The 19,254-nt window shown below is 48.6% G+C and overlaps 1 protein-coding gene across 1 annotated transcript in view; it reads left to right on the top strand.

The window, feature by feature from the left end:
* The window catches only part of dntt (deoxynucleotidyltransferase, terminal), a 656,785-nt gene extending 655,583 nt beyond the window's left edge, over positions 1-1,202 (top strand). Inside the window, exon 11 of the mRNA XM_085994757.1 lies at positions 940-1,202. Coding sequence (XP_085850883.1) covers positions 940-1,026 — 87 coding nt within the window. The 3' untranslated portion in view covers positions 1,027-1,202. The remainder of the gene's footprint in view (positions 1-939) is intronic.
* The last annotated feature ends 18,052 nt before the right edge of the window (positions 1,203-19,254 follow it).

Genomic DNA, 19,254 nt, shown 5'->3' with positions numbered 1-19,254 from the left:
GTATCATAATAATATTGTACTTTATATGCAATCCTTCTGTTGGTCAGCTGACAGTTGTAATATAGTAATGGTTATGTTGACAGCAACATAACTGATGGGTTGAATGATATCAAAAGCCAGTGGAACTGTGTTTCAAGAATTACAGATTATGTCACTGTCTTTAACTACGCTGTCCCAATTATTTTCTATAATTATAGTTTTTTTTTGGTCTGGCGATTGAGCAGTCTTAGATTCATTGATATTCAGTGTTGGTTCACATCCTCTGTAGAAAATCCATTGAGATTGTTGACAGATGTCATTTCAGTGAATTCATACCAGTAGTATTATAACATAATCAAGTGAGTGTTGACGCATTACATGATTGGTAGTAGGATGTTGCCTGTTGTTTGCAGTGATATGTTTGGTTATTCAGTCTGTTACATAAACTGTTTAACATCTTTGGACATTTTGCTGCGTTATGGATGCCAGATACATTTTGTGGTATTTTTATGTTGAATCTAGTCTGTTGGAATGATATAAACATAGTAGGGGTAATTTTACAAGTCTGCACTGGTGATGAGAAGCCTCATGGCTGACCTCACATATCGGAAGTTCAGGCATGAATTTCATGGTTAGAAACCCTTGGGCAGTGCACAGGTGAATTTCCAGATGTTCTGCTAGTGGGCAAGGCCCCACACAGGTGGTACGGACTTGCAAAATTACTCCTGTTTTTTATACCGAAACAGAGCACAATTGTTTCTGCATCATATGGCCAATAGAGGCCCTAAAATTTAACATGAATTAACAGACACATTCTTCCCATGTATTTATTAGCAACGGAAATTATTCGCTTTTCATGGTAACCATTATTGAAAAGAGCATAATCTGCATGGCTGATGCAGCATGTCATATAGCATTTGATCATCTATTGATTACATTCTTCTGGTTTCTCTTTTACAGAAGGTATTTCTTAAAGCTAAGACTGAGGAAGAAATCTTTGCTCACCTGGACTTGGAATACCTTGAGCCATGGGAAAGAAACGCATAAACTACAGAAGTATAAAGTGCATATCCAATAGAAGTCACTCAATATAAATTTGTCAGAGGAAAATTTTCATGTAGAATTTGACATTTTTAAAGCACATTGATTTGCAAAAAATCTAGCGCAACATTAGTTGTCCCTACTCCCACGGTGTCAATCACAGATAAGACCATCTCTGGCCACTTCCTTGTATCGCTCTCCACCCACATCCCCCTTCCCCACCCAACCCTACTTCCTTCTGTGTCTGCCCCTGCAAAAAACTCTCTCCCAACTCTCTTACAACTGCACTTACAAAATTCCAACTATCCAGCCTTTGGCCCTCCATTCACCACGACATTTTTGCAGCTACCGATCTGCTCAACCATACCCCCACCACCACCTTTGATGCCCTAGTCCCTATTAAAACCATTACTCTCTCTCACCCTGGCACAGCCCTCATCTTCGCGCCCTCAAGTCCAAGGGACGCAGACTTGAACGGATATGGCAGACAACTGGTTTAGCCATTCACCGCCAGATCTCCATGCTCATCTTGTCCATGAGACCCACTTCCTGCTCCCTCGACCCTATTCCCACCAAACTGCTGACCACCCAGCTTCCTTTTCTGGCTCCCATGTAAGCTGACATTGTTAACAGTACGCTCTCCTGAGGTACTGTCCCCCTCTTCAAATCTCCTTAAAAAGAGAACCCTTGACCCCTCTGTCCTTGCAAACTACCACCCCATCTCCAACCTCCCTTTCCTGTTCAAAGTCCTTTGAACGTGTTGTTGCCTCCCAAATCCGTGCTCATCTTTCCTGGAATTCCATGTTTGAATCCTTCCAATCCGGTTTCTGCCCCTGCCACAGTACCGAAATGGCTCTCATCAAAGTCATGAATGACTACCTTTGTGACTGTGACAAAGGTAAACTATCCCTCCTTATCCTTCTCAACCTGTCTGCAGCCTTTGACATGGTTGACCACTCCATCCTCCTCCAACGCCTCTCCACCATCGTTCAGCTGGGTGGGACTGCATTCGCCTGGTTCCATCCTTATCTATGTAATCGTAGCCAGAAAATCACCTGCAATGGCTTTTCCATCCCACTCCCTGCATCGTTATATCTGGGGTCCCACAAGGATCTATCCTTGGCCCTTTCCTATTTCTCAACTATATGCAGCCCCTTGGCGACATCATCTGAAAACACGGCATCAGTTTCCACATGTATGCTGATGACACCCAGCTCTACCTCACCACCATTTCTCTCGACCCTTCCACGGTCTCTAAATTGTCAGACTGGATGAGCAGAAATTTTCTCCAATTAAATATTGGGAAGACCGAAGCCATTGTCTTCGGTCCCTGCCACAAACTCCATTCCCAAGCCATCGACTCCATCCCTCTCCCTAACAATTGTCTGAGGCTGAACCACATTGTTTGCAACCTTGCTGTCATATTTGACCCGAAAATTAGCTTCTGATCACATATCCGCGGTATAACTAAGACCACCTATTTCCACTTCCTTAACATTGCCCGTCTCAGCCCCTGCCTCAGCTCATCTACTGCTGAAACCCTCATCCATGCCTTTGTTACCTCTAGACTTGACTATTCCAACGCACTCCTGGCTGGCCTCCCATATTCTACCCAATGTAAACTTGAGGTCATCCAAAACTCGGCTGCCTGTGTCCTAACTTGCACCAAGTCCCATTCACTCATCACCTCATGCTCGCTGACCTCCATTGGCTCCCGGTTAAGCAACGCCACAACTTCAAAATTCTCATCCTTGTTTTCAAATCCCTGTATGGCCTCACCCCTCCCTATCTCTGTAATCTCCTCCAGCCCGACAACCCCCCCCCCCCCCCCCGCTGAGATATCTGCGCTCCTCAAATTCTGCCCTCTTGAGCATCCCTGATTAGAATTGCTTAACCATTGGTGGCTGTGCCGTCAGCTGCCTAGGCCCTAAGCTCTAGAATTCCCTGCCTAAATCTCTCTGCCTCTCTACCTCTCTTTCCTTTTTTAAGATGCTCCTTAAAACCTACCTCTTTGACCAAGCTTTTGGTCACCTGCCCTAATTTATCCTTATGTGGCTCAGTGTGAAATTTTTTGTCTTAAATCACTCCTGTGAAGCGCCTTGGGATGTTTTATGACGTTAAAAGCACTATATAAATACAAGTTGTTGTTGTTGTCACACTGAAGTTGTGAAGTGTATACAGATGTTCAGCTGCAGAAAAATGACAGTACATAAACTGCAAATGGAACTATTTTGAGGAACGGGTCTTAATTTACTTAGCTCCTCAACAATATATCGTGAAACTGATTGAGACTTAGGAACATAGGAACAGGCGTAGGCCATTCAGCCTCTCGAGCCCGTTCCACCATTCAATTAGATCATGGCTGATCTGCACATCATCTCCATTTACCTACCTTTGATCCATATCCTTGATACACTTACCTAATAAAAATCTCAGGCTTGAAAATTTCAATTGACCCGCCATCCACAGCCTTTTGGGGGAGTGTGTTTCATATTTTTGGGGGGACGGGGGAGGGGGGGGTGTGCTTGGTGGAAAGCCTCAAATTACATAGTAAAGAATAATTTATTGCCTTCTCCTATTTGCTTCCAATTCTTCTAGAAATGGTATACGTAACTCAACATTTTGATTTTTCTCCCCATAGTTATATGCCAAATATCATAAATATTATGGAACTTACACAACATGCATTACACAACAATACTGCAGATTTTTAAATAATTTTTCATATGCTGTTTTGAATTATTTTTCTCAGTATTATGGTGTAACAGATTATGAAAGTAAAGGTGTGGGCCAAAATCTGAATTTTTCAAGCTACTTTATTTTTGAATACATATCCACAATTTCTATAAATTAAGTCAGCTCTTGATGGATACATTGTATATCTGTGCCAAATACTATAACTGAAATAACAATCTAAATAAGCAGGTCATGTATAACTTTCAAATAGTTAAGAATATATGGATTTATGGGTGGAAAGGCTATACAAGCTGACACAAAGGAGCATTATTCACATTTTCAAAATCTACATATTATTTAGCTTTTGCATGATTTTTTTCAATTGTTGTAATGTTTGTGACTGTAACAGTACTCCATGTATGATTTTCATCAATTAATTTAGGAATTTTAAAACTATAAGAGAAATATTCTTTATTCACAATTGACAATTAATCATTTCTTTGGATTACTGTTAGAGTCCTAATTCAAGATGCACTATGAAACCTCATCTTGGTTTCAAGGTGGCAATAAATCTATTGAGCAAAGTTGGTCAGAAGAAATTTTTGACACCTCAATCTCCAGTTCCCATAAATTATCCAAACTGTAATTGATATGAACTGTTCTTATAATAGTTTTAAGCAAGGAGGGTGGTGAATGAAAAGCCTTTAAGTAGAACAGCTAAACGCAAACAGCAATTCGGCCCATCAAGCCAGTTCCTTCCACAGACTATGTGCAATTCAACCTATCATGGATTCTACAACTCATTTAATCTCCTGAGGAAAGATACTGCAACAATTTTTCCCTGTCTCCAAAAGTTCAGGTCATTAATATATTCCAAAAAGAACAGTTGCCATAATACCGACCCCTGTGGGACACCACTGTATACGTCCCTTCAGTCTGATAACCAATCGTTCACTACTACTCTCTGTCTCTTAGCCAATTTTGTATGCACACTGCCACTGCCCCTTTAATCCCATGGGCTTTAATTTTGCTAATGTCTATTATGTGGCACTTTATCAAACATCTTTTGAAAGTCTACATATACAACATCAACTACACTGCCCTTATCTCCCCCCCCTCGCCCCACCCCCCCCCCACCCCTGCTATTTCATAGAAGAACTCAGTCAGGCTTGTCAGATAGTGTGGTTATGAATTCTCGTTCCATCACTCCCTGGCATAGTATGTTGATCTGTAGAAGGATAGGCAGGAACATCACAGCTAAGAATTATCTAATTTTGTGGCATATTTGTACAGGTACTGATACATTCTGATAACTCATACAAGTGCCTACTCTTGATGAATGGCTCCTGACAATTAACAAATCTATGTTGGCTGTAATTTATTGACCCATGTTCTTCCATGACAATTAATTTTGTCGTGGATTATGATCTATAGAACTTTCCCCACCACCGACATTATGCTGACTGGCCTGTAGTTACCGGGTTTATCTCTCTCCTCTTTTTTGAACAGGGGTGTAACATTTGCAATCCTTCAGTCCTCTGGTGCCACTGCCATATCCAAGGAGGATTCAAAGATTGTGGCCAGAGCTTTACTTCTCTCAGTAACCTAGGATGCATCCCATCAGGACCAGTTGTCTTTTCTACTTTGAGCACTGACAACCTTTTAAGTACCTCTTTCTCTATTTTTATCCTCCTTATTGGCAGCATCCTGTTCTTTTGTGAAGACAGATGCAACAAACTTTTACATTTCTCTGACAAATGTTTGGTAATAAAATATTCAATGTTGCAAACATTTTTGTATTCCACTCCTTTAGTCAAAAGCTGATGTTGAGTGAATCTCTTTAGGACACCAATGTTACAGTAATAGTATCTAATGCAAAATAATTTTATTGATTTCAGTTTTCAAAAGAATTACTGCCCCCTTCCACCAGCTCAGTCAGTATTGTGTAGTGCTGCAATGAACAATAAAGACCAAGGGCTCGATTTTGCCAGGCCCGAGGAAGCGGGATTGGAGGCATGTGAGGTGGTAAAATCGCATAAAATGGCGGGCGGGGTCCGATCCCGCCTCCATCCTGCCTCCGAGCAATTTTCCCAAATGCGTGTTTTCTGACCCCATTTCCATCCCGCCTCCAAGAGGCGGGATAGGCCCTTAAGGTCCTTAACAACCAGTTAAGTGCCTCTATAATCCCATTTTGAGAGGCCTTTCTGATTTTCCCACTTTTCCCACGTCTGCACATCTCCTCTGGAACATGCCAGTGAATCCTGGCGGCCTCACAAGTGGACTGCTTACTAACAGCTGCAGCGCCACCATTAAAAAGGAGTTTTCAGCAATCATTATTTGCAGGTGGCAGAACTTTGTTGTCTCAGGTCTGGGGAAACTTTTAGCAGGCCTACTCATTGTTGTGGAAGTTTGGAGCCTGAGACTCATCTCCAGTGTGACCTCCTGGGAAACCCCTCTCACCACCTTGACTGAGCGCTTCCTCAACTGAGACATATACCAGAAGTATGGGAACCATTTATTTCCTTTACTCCTGGACATCAGATTCAGTCGAAGACCAGCTGTGGCAGCAGCAGCAGAACCATGAGCAACAGCACCACCAACAGCAGCAGCAACAACAGGAGCACCAAGCTGCTGCTCACCCACCTGAAGCTGCACAGGCCAGAAGGCGCCAGTGTGCCACCACATTGCTGCCCGGGATGCAAGGGACACACTCATCTTGGCCAGATTTGCTTAGCCTACACAATCAAACACTTTTGCCTCGCACCTTCTTATCAGACCATCGACAATGGCCAAGAACCTGCGGATTCATATCTCTCTGACCACCAGACTGACAATTGCAAGTTGCCCTAAGCCCTCAATGTGGAAGTCCCATTAGCGAAATGACACCGGCCACAACTGCAACAGTTTGCCATCAGATTTTTTTATGACAATAAGCAACTGATGGCTTTTCAAAATTAAACACATTACACCCAAGTGACTACCCAAGTGACTACTTGTGCTTTATCTTCCTCTTACGCGTGCTCCTATGTGGTGCTTCCCCTGTGGCTTCAGCAGATGTGGAGGTCCCTTGCTCACTTTTTTGCTGCTCCTGTCTCGACACCTTTGGTGGGCGTCCTCTGGGGTTGCAAACCTGTGAGGGCTCGGCAACAGTCTACTGCTCCTGCGGCTGTGCAGGGGTTGAGACGCCGATCTCAGTTGGGTGGGGACTCTGGTGGGGCTCTGACCGAGGGCTCTGCAGTGGCATGGTCGTGTGAGTGCTTGGAGAGATGCCCTCACTTCCTTATTGTATGCCACCAACATCCCTCTCATGGGTCAGCCCCACTTCAGAGCTAGCAAGTGGCTGGACAGCACCTTGCTGCAATGTAGGGGGGCCATGAGGACCCGTTTCTGCACTGGAAGTCCTACTCCAGAGGACTTGCATTAAGGTCTGATTTGTTTGCTCAATAGCTGACCATTGCTCCTCAAGAGATGTCAGTCTATTGTGAACAATTACCATGTTTTCCATACCCTGGCGACTAAGCTCCTCCATAGACGTAGCCATCCTCTCCTCTACGGTAGCCAGTCTTACCATGGAGGTAGCCATCCTTTCCAAGGAGGTTGCCATCCTTTCCGTGGTGATGCGTTCGTGCCAACGCCTCAACAAAAGCTCTGCTCAGCTTAGTGATGGACTCCTCCATTCGCTCCACACTTGAAGCGACCCTGGAGACAAAACCTGCCAGCGACTCCTGCACCTGTTCCTGGAGTTCCAGCACCGCTCTCCTTCTGGATGGACCCGGAGGCACAGGGTCGACATGCAGCGGATCCGAGCTGGGAGCGTCCTCTCCACTGCGACGAGGACTCTCCACTGCTGTCCCTGTCTCCACCATCTGCTGATGCTCACTTGTGAGCTGTGATACACCAGGTGACAACTCTACTCTATGTCCCGAAGGCCCCACCGAGGTGTGTGTGTCTGCGCTGGTGCAGGGTGTGCTTAATTCTGCTGATGGAGCGCCCTCAGAGGTTGCAGCTTCCTCTGAGGAGTCTGGAAGCTCAGGCTCTTCCTCCTGGACAGTGGGGACGGGGGCTCTCGATGGTCCTGTGGGGGAGTAAAGGAAAGAGAGATGTGAGGTAAAGGTTGATTGCACATTGAATTGTGCAGATGATCATAAGTCAATCTGTTAGAGCATCAGAATCATTATCAGTGACTCATGCAATGTCAATGAGAGAGATGCCAAACTATTCTGTCACCAGCTTGCTGTGATGCGCCTGCCTGTCCGTCCCCCACTTGGGAATCCTCTTCGATCCCGGCAATTTCCAGGGCCACCTCCTCTGAGGTGGTGAGCTGGGCTATGGAGGGTGGCCCTCCTCCTGTCCTCACTCTTTCCCTCTTATTGTGGGCTCTCTTTTCCTGCAATGAGGGACACAAGTGGCGTTGGAGTGAGTGTAGAGAATCCATAACATAGATGCTTAGAAGGAGACAAAGGGCCCTCCCTGTGTGTTGTAAGTTGTTGTCATTGCATCACAGTGATAGGGAGTGTGAGGGCTGCATGGTTGAATGGTTAAGTGAATGTGACCATAGAGAGAGGGAATGGGTAAGGGTGCAGGGATGTAAGTGTCAAGTGGGAGGTGGAGGAAGAGGTTGGCAAAGCAGAGTGCAGGTGAGGAGAGGCGATGGGAATGGGATTGAGGGTGATGAGAAAGTCATACTCACTTTTCCTGTGCAGTGAAGGTCATGAAACCTCTTCCTGCACTGCAGCCAGGTTCTGCGGCACATAGACCTCCTGGGCCACTTGCAGCCACACAGCTTTAGTCTGTTGTGACTTTTTTCTCCCTGAGGAAGGGAAGAGCACCTCCTTATTTGATCTTGTTCCCTGCACCAGAGCTTGGAGGGAGGGCTCATCAAAGCGAGGTGCACACTTTTGCTTGCTGGTGGACATGGTCGGTAAATGAAGTCCTTCATACAATGTCCAAAGCGTTTCCAGTCTCCAAAAGAAGCAAGACTGCTTGCAGGCCTTAAATCCAGCAGCATTGATGATGTCATCGGAGGCAACTTTCAGGATGGAAAGACTAATTGGACCAGGGGTTCCCACATGCTGGACATCAAGTGCCCAAATAGGGGAAATCGCACTTTTTTCCCACTTCACATCGGAGTCGGGGTCCTGACACAAAAACCACCTGACACACCTCAGCCCGACCCCAATGGCAAAATTGAGCCCCAAGAATCCTTCAGGCTTGATTCTTGATCTGTGCGGTTCTCAGTTGGGAACTGGCACGATGGACCAAATGGCCTCCTGTGTGGTATTCTATGATGACAATTGGTGGTTGTAAATATGACAATTGTTTCTGTTGACTCCAAGTTAGGGAAGTAGAAAGAATATCTGCCAAGGTGCCTGCTAGAGTTGCTATTCAATGATTTCCGCTGGAAGTCCCCATATGTTGACCAGGTACAACATCAGCTTGGTTGTGAGAGTTAATAGATTTATCCACTATTCGATAGAAGGACCACATTTAATTCCTTTCAATTTTAGGCTGAATTGTTGAACTCTCCTGAGAGCATGTTACATAACTTCTCCTGTGTTCAACCAAGTAAATGATGAAAGAGCCAGGCTCATTGAACCTATCTCACATCTTGCTATCTGTCTTATCAAGTAACAGACCATTATTGTGCAGGAAATGCTTGTTGAGAAGCTCTAGTCGCAGTGCGCGGAGAGATATTTTTAATGCTGTAATCTGAAAGATATTGCTGATTTTTTTAAATTGCTGACACAATAAAGAAGATAAAACAAATATGTTTGTGTTTCTTTAGTTGAGATATTGTGCACTATTTGAAAGACTTATTCAGAATTTAGCTCCATAAAGGAGAATATGCAAAACAGTTTTTTTTCCAGGCACAAATATGTCAAAGTGCTTTTAAAATTAAAAAGCAGTTAGAAACAAACCAGACTCAATGGAAATTCATGGAGATAGGTAACCCAGGAGCTGGAAAGGGGCAGCACTTCCTGGCTAAGATGTAAACAGAATTACTGTTTGAGATTTTGTTCAAAATTGCAAAATGTAATATTGCCAGAGAAAGATGAAATGAGCATGCATTTTCCACTTCTGAGCTCCCAGCATGGGGTCTTAGCCACCGGAGTGCGTATCATGAATCATGCACTTGCAGCCTCTCCGCTTCCATCTATTCATTTTAAGGGATGGAAAATCAGGAGCTGTTGACATTGGATTTCCCGATATCCAATCCTAACAAGCATGGTTTCACGCTGAGAGGACTAAAGTGGAAGGTTTAACCAATAATATCAAAACTTGCTTAACACTTTCAGATACAATGAGCCAATTCTTCTAAACTGACGTGAGGAGGTGGGGTTTATCACAAGTTATACATTTCCCTTTAACTTAGCTCAGGTATTTTTCACTGCAGGTGAACATGGTTCTGAACTTGAAGAAGCATAACAGTAAAACAATATTTCCTGGTGGTCCTGTAGCCCTTTCCTGTATTTATCATCCAGTATTACAAAGCACATGTTAAATAACAGCAACTTTTCAAAATAATATAAATGTAGGAAAATTAATTCAGTTCCCTGCTGTTTCTCCTCAGTTACCCAACCATCAGACCCAACACATATTTTTTCTATTCTTAACTTTTGATTTCAGTATTGAGATCAAACTAAAAAGAAAATCACTGGAGAGTAGGAATGCCAGTAAGGATGTACTCATGCCATTAACATTGCTATTACACAATTCGCATGAAAATCAAAGCCATACACAGACAGCTGAATGCATCAGCTGTTTTTAGATTCACAAGAAATAAATCAGCCCTATATAACTGCATGTCTGCAATGCCATTAAAAAAAATTAGGTTGTGAAATGCAAGTATTTAGTTAAAATTGCAGACTTGCGTACTACAGTTTTAACTAACTGCCAATGTCAGTTTTCAGTTTGATTTTCTTTCTTGTATTCAAAAAGCTAACATTTACAAAAGGTAAAATAGCACAAACGCACCTAACAATTTGGATTCGACGTTTTGTAGATAATTATTATGCCTGCCACCTTGGTGACATTTTGTGTTGATCAAGTGGAGCATTATCAGTGGTGGGGAAAAGAGCACTTTTCTTTTTTTTATATAATAAAGAAGCCACGGTGAAGGGGCAAACCTGTAATACTGGTTGGAGATTAAAATACAAGATACATCAGGAAGTAATGATTTGATGATGTACCCAAAGTCACCATCAAGTGCTCCATGGTTAGATATTGGCCCAGAACTTGGTGTCGGGGGCTTGCCGCGCGTGCAAGCCCCCGATGTGCGCTCACCCTGCGCGCCGACATCTGAAACCTGGCCCGCAGTGGATTTCCTTTCAGTGGCCAGGTTCTGATGTCGGCGCGCTGTGCTAACCTGACCCAGCGGCGTAGTTAGTGCGATGTGCCGGCTGGGATCAGGTGAGCACTGTTCAGCCAATCAAGGGAGGGGAAACTTCATTCATAAGTTTGAGAAATGTAAGAAGTCACACAACACCAGGTTATAGTCCAACAGCTTTATTTGAAATCACAAGCTTTCGGAGCGCTGCTCCTTCTTCAGGTGAAGTGGAGAAATACATAAGGACACAGCTTATATAGTCAGAGAATCATGTCAGATGTTTACAGGTAACCTTTCCAACTGCCATTTATCACACCTCGGCAGAGAGATAATCACAGCAGTCAAAGGTGTGAATGGTGTCCAAACAGGTCAGTCAGGGAAACATTACATCAAAGAACAATGAGGTGGGGTCACAAGGGGTCAAATATTGCAAATGCTGGGGTCTGTATGAAAAACAAAAAAACAGACAAAAAACATTTTCTTCACCTGAAGAAGGAGCAGCGCTCCGAAAGCTTGTGATTTCAAATAAAGCTGTTGGACTATAACCTGGTGTTGTGTGACTTCTTACATTTGTCCACCCCAGTCCAACTCCGGCATCTCCACACCATAAGTTTGAGAGTAAGAACTGTCAAACTCATGAGAAGTACTGCACCCCAAAACACTACTTAAACTTTAAATAAAATTTATAAAAAATCCCAATCATTAAATTAAGTATAAATAAGTTAAAAAAAAAATTTAAACAATTTTTTTTTTGAAAAAAATAAATTTTTAATAAAAAGGGTCTAAAACTAAACTTACCTTATTGTAGATTATTTAAAATAATAAACCTGTGGAAAAATTTTTTCTAAATTGCACTAAAACACCACTTACCTGTAAAAATAAATACTTACGTGTGCTTTTTACAAGCGTAAAGACCGGAGGCCTTTACACATGCGCAAATCCCCCAAAACAGAGGAAATCCAAGACGCACGCGCTGCCCCCTACAGCGCACGTGCTAGCCTCTTCAACTCTTGGGTGAGAGGAGAGGAAATGCCGGTTTTCAGCGCATGCGCTGTGCATGCTGAAAACCGGCATTTCCTCCGGCCAGACGCGTGAGTACCCCTTCCGTACTCACGCGTTTGGGGAGGAATTTCTGCCCCATTGTGTGGGTCAGTTGTTGAGTGTAGCTTTTTTACCCCAACATTGGAGAAGATTTCCTCTGTGTGCTATGGGTAACAAAATTAAAAAGACATCTATCTATCTTCTATCTATATCTATCTTCTATATATATATAAAGCGGTCGATCTGTCTGTCTGTGTCATTCCGTCTGTCATTCCATCTGTCCGTCTGTCTGTCTGTCTGTACTGAATAAACTCAAAAGTTATAGAGCATACCTACACGTGTGTTACATCGAAAGAAAGCTTACGATTCCAGAACCGTCAGAAGCATATTTACGTTTTGGCCAGACAAAAATTGCGCCCGCGGTATCCAAAAAACGTTCAACATTCCGCTCATTAGCATCAAGTGACGTCGAGGTCGACCAATCGTACAGTCGAGCGACCCGACGGTCGACCAATCGATGCGTGGCAGGGGCGGGTTCCTGGCGCTTGCGGGCGAGCCCTCCTAGAGTCGAGTGACGGGACGATTGACCAATCCTACGCTTCGGTGACCTGACGGTCGACCAATCGGTGTGTGTGTGGGCGGGCCCTATCGTTCTGAACCGAGGTGAGTCACCGCCATCTTGATTCCAAACTTTTCATTTCTTTTTCCCGCTTTCTGCGTGTCTCTTTTCAAATCTACATTTCCAGCAAAAAAAAAGTTGCTTTTAAAACACAAATTGTTTTTTAAAAAAGTTAATTAATTTGTAAATCTTTTCTGTAACATCTAGAATTTTCCTACCTTTAACCGTTTTTCCAGGCCTGTAAGCCTGGGCCTCTGTTGCCCAGCCACACCCGAGTTAGGCACCTCCCGTCGCGCTGAACAAGTGGCTCGCGATCTCCGCCATCTTTGTGAAGGCTGGAGGGGGCGGGCCTGAGCCGAGCGTCGCCACCACCGCCATGTTAGTAAAGGCGGGTGGGGCAGGAGTCAGCGTGCGCGACTTGAGTCCAGCCGGGCCTCACGCGGTAGGTTGTGCAGCGGCGTCTCTCTCTCTGCTCTTGATGCCGGCTCGGGTGGGGGGCGGGGCTCGGGCCTCGGGAGATCGGGGGGGGCAGGGCTCGGGAGATCGGCGCTCAGGAGATCGGGGCTTGGGAGATCGGGTGGCGGGACTCGGGAGATCGGGCCTCGTGAGATCGGGCCTCGGGGCGGGGCTCGGGACATCGGGGGGCGGGGCTCGGGACATCGGGGGGTGGGACATCGGGGGGCGGGACATCGGGGGCGGGGGGGCGGGATATCGGGGGGCGGGGCTCGGGACATCGGGGGCGGGGCTCGGGACCCCCCCTGCCCTCCCCCCTCTCCCTCCCCCCAGTCGCTGTCTCTCTTCCCCCCAGTCGCTCTCTCTCTTCCCCCCAGTCGCTCTCTCTCTCTCTTCCAACAACAACATGCCCTCAAAAGACACTCGGCACCGCCGGGCACTTCAGCTACTATATATATATAAATCGGTACTTCTGTCTGTCTGTCTGTCATTCTGTCTGTCTGTCTGTCATCGCGTGTGCGTCTGTCGGGTATGCGCTCGAAAGTTACAGGGCGTACCTACGCGCACGTTACCTCCAAAGAAAGCTTACGCTTCCGAGACGGTTTTAAGCGTATTTACGTTTCGGCCGGGCTAAAATCGCGCCCGCGGTATCCCAAAAACCTTAACATTCCGCTCATTAGCATCTCATTATCCGCTCATTAGCGACAGAGTGACCTCGAGCTCGACCAATCGTACGCCGGGTTGCTGGCGTGTGCCGCCGGGCCAATCGGTGCGTGTGTGGCCGGGCCTTATCCTTCTGAACCGAGGTGAGTCACCGCCATCTTGATTCCAAACTTTTCCTTTTTCCCGCTTTCTGCGTCTTAAAAAAAAAGTTGCTTTTAAAATACATATTGTTTTAAAAAAAAATGATTTAGAAAGTAGTTAACTTATCTAATCTCATTAATTTTCCTACCTTTCCCCGTTTTTCCAGGTAGGCCTAGAAGCCTCGGCGTCTCCTCTGCACCCACGCCCGAGCTAGGCACCTCCCGGCCCCACTCGAAGGCTGGAGGGCCGAGCCTCAGCCCAGCGCCGCTAGGGTGCACGCGCAGCAGGAGCTGAGACGCGGCGTCTCTCTCTGGCTCGGCCGGTGGGGCGGGGCTTGCTGAGCGTCCAGCGTTACCCTGGCAACCGGGTCCGCCGGCCGTCTCGCACAGCCGCAATCGGCGGTCTTCACCTCGGGGGGTGCCGCGACCCTCGGGGGGGGTGCCGCGCGCGCAGCAGGAGCAGCTGAGATGCGGCGTCTCTCTCTCTGGCTCGGCCGGGGGGCGGGGCTTGGTCAGCGTCACGGTTACCCTGGCAACCGGGCCCGCCGGCTGAGCCAGAGAGAGACGCCGCGTCTCAGCTCCTGCTGCGCGCGCAATCGGCGGTCTTCACCTCGGTGGGGGGGTGGGCCGCGACCCTCGGGGGGGGGGCCGCGACCCTCGGGGGGGGGGCCGCGACCCTCGGAGGGGGGCCGCGACCCTCGGGGGGGGCGCGACCCTCGGGGGGGGGCCGCGACCCTCGGGGGGGCCGCGACCCTCGGGGGGGCCCCCCGCCCCCCCCGCCCTCCCCCTCCCTTCCCCCCGCCCTCCCTTCCCCCTCCCTTCCCCCCCGCCCTCCCTTCCCCCCCTCCCTTCCCCCCTCCCTCCCCCCCGCCCTCCCTTCCCCCCTCCCCTCCCCCCGCCCTCCCCTTCCCCCCTCCCCCTCCCCTCCCCCTCCCCTCCCCTCCTCCCTCCCCCCCTCCCCCCTCCCCTCCCCCTCCCCTCCCCTCCCTCTCTTCCCCCCAGTCGCTCTCTCTCTTCCCCCCAGTCGCTCTCTCTCTTCCCCCCAGTCGCTCTCTCTCTCTCTTCCAACAACAACATGCCCTCGAAAAAGCCTCGGCACCGCCGGGCACTTCAGCAAGTATATATATAAAAGGATAGTGGTGTCTGTCTGTCTGTCCAGGCATCACTCAAAAGTTATAGAGCGTACCTACACATATGTTATATCAAAAGAAAGGTTATGATTAGGAGGGTGTCCTAGGCATATTTACTTTTTGAAAAACGTTCAAAAAACGTACAAAATCCGCTAATTAGCCGTTGACCAATCAGGGGAGTGTAATAGGCATCTTTGACCAATCAGGGGAGTCTCATAGGCGTATTTACCTTTAAAAAACATTGAAAAAACGTACAAAAGCCAACCGCTCATTATCGTTGAGTGACATGATGGTTGACCAATCATACGGGGGGGAGCGCGTTGCATCACGGGGGGCATTTCATTGCGTGTGTGGGCGGGCCTAATTCTTCAAACTGTTAGTGCTTCACAAAATGGCGGCCGCCCTTCTGCAGCGGCGGCGGGGTGTTTGTGATGGAGCAACTCTGCCTCTGTCCGACAATGGGCCCCAGTCCCACCCTCACCCTCCTCCTCCTCCTTCTCTCCGCTTTCTCCCCTCTCTCCTGTCACCCCGGCCTCTCCGCTCTGCAGGATGTCACTGCCGAGCTCTTCGGGTCGGAGGCCCAGGGCACCGTGGCCGCTTTCGGAGACTTCAACTCCGTGACAGGTGAGGAGGGTGTTTGTTGTTCACGCTAAGCGGCGGGCGGGTTTCCCGGGTGCTGATCCCTGGCGTTGCGGGTGTGGGGCCGGAGCCCGGCTCTCAACTTGGGCCGGGGAGTGGCGGCAGCAGGAAGGGAGACAGAAAACGGCAGAAAAACTGACAGCGGCAGAGGGGAACAGTCAACAGACAGATGTCAGAGAGAGAGAGAAATACAAAGAGAGAGAGAGAGATAGATGTAGAGATAGAGAGGAACCCCGGGCTCGCTTCGGAGCGATGGGCACCTGGCCTCCCGGTGTCGAACTGACTCCGTTCTGGTATCCAGGTGAGTCGGGTCGGGCCGGGCCTGCCCCCCCAGTCTCTCTCTCTCTCTCCCCCCATCTCTCTCTTCTCTCCCCAGTCTCTCTCTCTCCCCGCCCCCAGTCTCCCTCTCTCTCTCTCTTCCCCCCGTCTCTCTCTCTCTCTTCCCCATCTCTCTCTCTCTCCCCCCAGTCTCTCTCTCTCTCTCTCCCCCCAGTCTCTCTCTCTCTCTCTCTCCCCCAGTCTCTCTCTCTCTCTCTCCCCCCAGTCTCTCTCTCCCCCCAGTCTCTCTCTCTCTCTCCCCCGTCTCTCTCTCTCTTCCCCCAGTCTCTCTCTCTCTCCCCCCCAGTCTCTCTCTCTCTCCCCCAGTCTCTCTCTCTCTCTCCCCCGTCTCTCTCTCTCTCTCTCCCCCCAAGTCTCTCTCTCTCTCCCCCCCAGTCTCTCTCTCTCTCTCTCCCCCCAGTCCCTCTCTCTCCCCCCAGTCTCTCTCTCTCTCTCCCCCCAGTCTTTCTCTCTCTCTTCCCCCCGGTCTCTCTCTCTCTACCCCCCCAGTCTCTCTCTCTCTACCCCAGTCTCTCTCTCTCTACCCCCCAGTCTCTCTCTCTCTACCCCCCAGTCTCTCTCTCTCTACCCCCCCAGTCTCTCTCTCTCTCTACCCCCCAGTCTCTCTCTCTCTCTACCCCCCCAGTCTCTCTCTCTACCCCCCAGTTTCTCACTCTCTCTACCCCCAGTCTCTCTCTCTCTCTACCCCCCAGTCTCTCTCTCTCTCTACCCCCCTAGTCTCTCTCTCTCTCTACCCCTCCCCAGTCTCTCTCTCTCTACCCCCCCAGTCTCTCTCTCTACCCCCCATTCTCTCTCTCTCTCTACCCCCCAGTCTCTCTCTCTCTCTACCCCCCAGTCTCTCTCTCTCTCTACCCCCCCAGTCTCTCTCTACCCCCCAGTCTCTCTCTCTCTCTCTCTACCCCCCAGTCTCTCTCTCTCTACCCCCCAGTCTCTCTCTCTACCCCCCAGTCTCTCTCTCTCTCTACCCCCCCAGTCTCTCTCTCTCTCTACCCCCCCAGTCTCTCTCTCTCTCTACCCCCATTCTCTATCTCTCTCTACCCCCCAGTCTCTCTCTCTCTCTCTACCCCCCAGTCTCTCTCTCTCTGTACCACCCCAGTCTCTCTCTCTCTCTATCCCCCCAGTCTCTCTCTCTCTCGCTACCCCCCCAGTCTCTATCTCTCTACCCCCCCAGTCTCTCTCTCTCTCTACCCCTCCCCAGTCTCTCTCTCTCTACCCCCCCAGTCTCTCTCTCTCTCTACCCCCCCAGTCTCTCTCTCTCTCTACCCCCCCAGTCTCTCTCTCTCTACCCCCCCAGTCTCTCTCTCTCTCTACCCCCCCAGTCTCTCTCTCTCTCTACCCCCAGTCTCTCTCTCTCTCTCTACCCCCCCAGTCTCTCTCTCTACCCCCCAGTCTCTCTCTCTACCCCCCCAGTCTCTCACTCTCTCTCTACCCCCCCCAGTCTCTCTCTCTCTCTCTCTACTCCCCCAGTCTCTCTCTCTCTACCCCCCAGTCTCTCTACCCCCCCAGTCTCTCACTCTCTCTCTACCCCCCTCTCTCTCTCTACCCCCCCCAGTCTCTCTCTCTTTCTCTACCCCCCCCCACAGTCTCTCTCTCTCTACACCCCCCCCCGGTCTCTCTCTCCCCGCCGTCTCCAACATGCCCTCAAAAAACCCTCGGCACCGCCGGGCACTCCAGCTAGTTCTTTACAAAATGGACTTGAGATTTTGTTACACATGCACACAGAGGAAATCTCCCTGCAATGTAACTTAAACTCAACCATAGAATCATAGAAAGAAACAGCACAGAAGGAGGCCATTTAGCCCATCATGCCAGTAGTTGCCAGGTTTATCCCTCTCCCCTTTTTTAAACAGGAGTGTAACAGAGCGGCAGCGGCGGGAATCTCGGCGGCGGAGCGGTGATATAAAAAGGCGCCAGAGACCCAGAGACCAGGTAGGCCTCAGAGTGGCAGCGGCAGCGGTGGGAATCTCGGCGGCGGAGCGGTGATATAAAAAGTCGCCAGTGACCAGGTAGGCCTCAGAGCGGCAGCGGCAGGAATCTCGGCGGTGGAGCGGTGATATAAAATGGCGCCAGAGAACAGGTAGGCCTCAGAGTGTACTAATCTCCAATCTCAGAGGGAGAGAAGTAAAAAGTAATCGAAGTGTGACATCACCAGAAAGCAGGTAAGTGATTGGTTGGTGAGTATTTCTCTCTTTATAAACTTTAACTCTGTGGTTTGTAGTTTCTAAAGTCTCTGTGGTGTAGCGGGGACTGTTGATAAACCAGGGCCCTTAAATATACCATTTAACTGTAGTGTAATTGGTGGGATTGATTGGATTTAATTTAATTGCAATTAATTAAAGGATAAGTCATGGCAGGACAGCCTGGTGCCGTGGTATGCTCCTCCGGCGCTATGTGGGAACTCAGGGACACTTCCTGTGTCCCTGACAACTATGTGTGCAGGAAGTGTATCCAGCTGCAGCTACTGGCAGACCGCATTGCAGCGCTGGAGCTGCGATTGGATACATACTGGGCCATTCGCGAGGCTGAGGACGTCGTGGATATCACGTTTGAACAGTTGGTCACACCGCAGGCAAAGGTTGGACAGGCAGAAAGGGAATGGGTGACCAACAGACAGAGTACTAGGCACAGGCAGGTAGTGCAGGGGTCCCCTGTGGACATCCCCCTCTCACACAGATACACCACTTTGAGTAATGTTGGGGGGGATGGCTTATCAGAGGAAGGCAGCAGCAGCCAACTTCCTGGCACCAGGGGTGGCTCTGCTGCACAGGACGGGAGGAAAAAGAGGGGTAGAGCTATAGTAATAGGGGATTCTATTGTAAGGGGAATAGATAGGCGTTTCTGCGGCCGCAAACGAGACCCCAGGATGGTGTGTTGCCTCCCTGGTGCAAGGGTCAAGGATGTCTCAGAGCGGCTGCAGAACATCTTGGAAGGGGAGGGTGAACAGCCAGTTGTCATGGGGCATATAGGTACCAACGATATAGGTAAAAAATGGGATGAGGTCCTAAAAGCTGAATATAGGGAGTTAGGAGGTAAATTAAAAAATAGGACCTCAAAGGTAGTAATCTCAGGATTGCTACCAGTGCCATGTGCTTGTCAGAGTAGAAATAGAAGAATATTTCAGATGAATACGTGGCTAGAGGAATGGTGCGAGGGGGAGGGATTCAAATTCCTGGGACATTGGAACCGGTTCTGGGGGAGGTGGGACCA

The sequence above is a fragment of the Somniosus microcephalus genome, chromosome 8 (genome assembly GCF_052327205.1).
Source record: "Somniosus microcephalus isolate GS21.2 chromosome 8, FLI_Smic_1.0, whole genome shotgun sequence".
NCBI lineage: Eukaryota > Metazoa > Chordata > Chondrichthyes > Squaliformes > Somniosidae > Somniosus > Somniosus microcephalus.
Note: the sequence above shows the minus strand (reverse complement) of the source record. Positions and strands in the feature narration are given on the sequence as shown.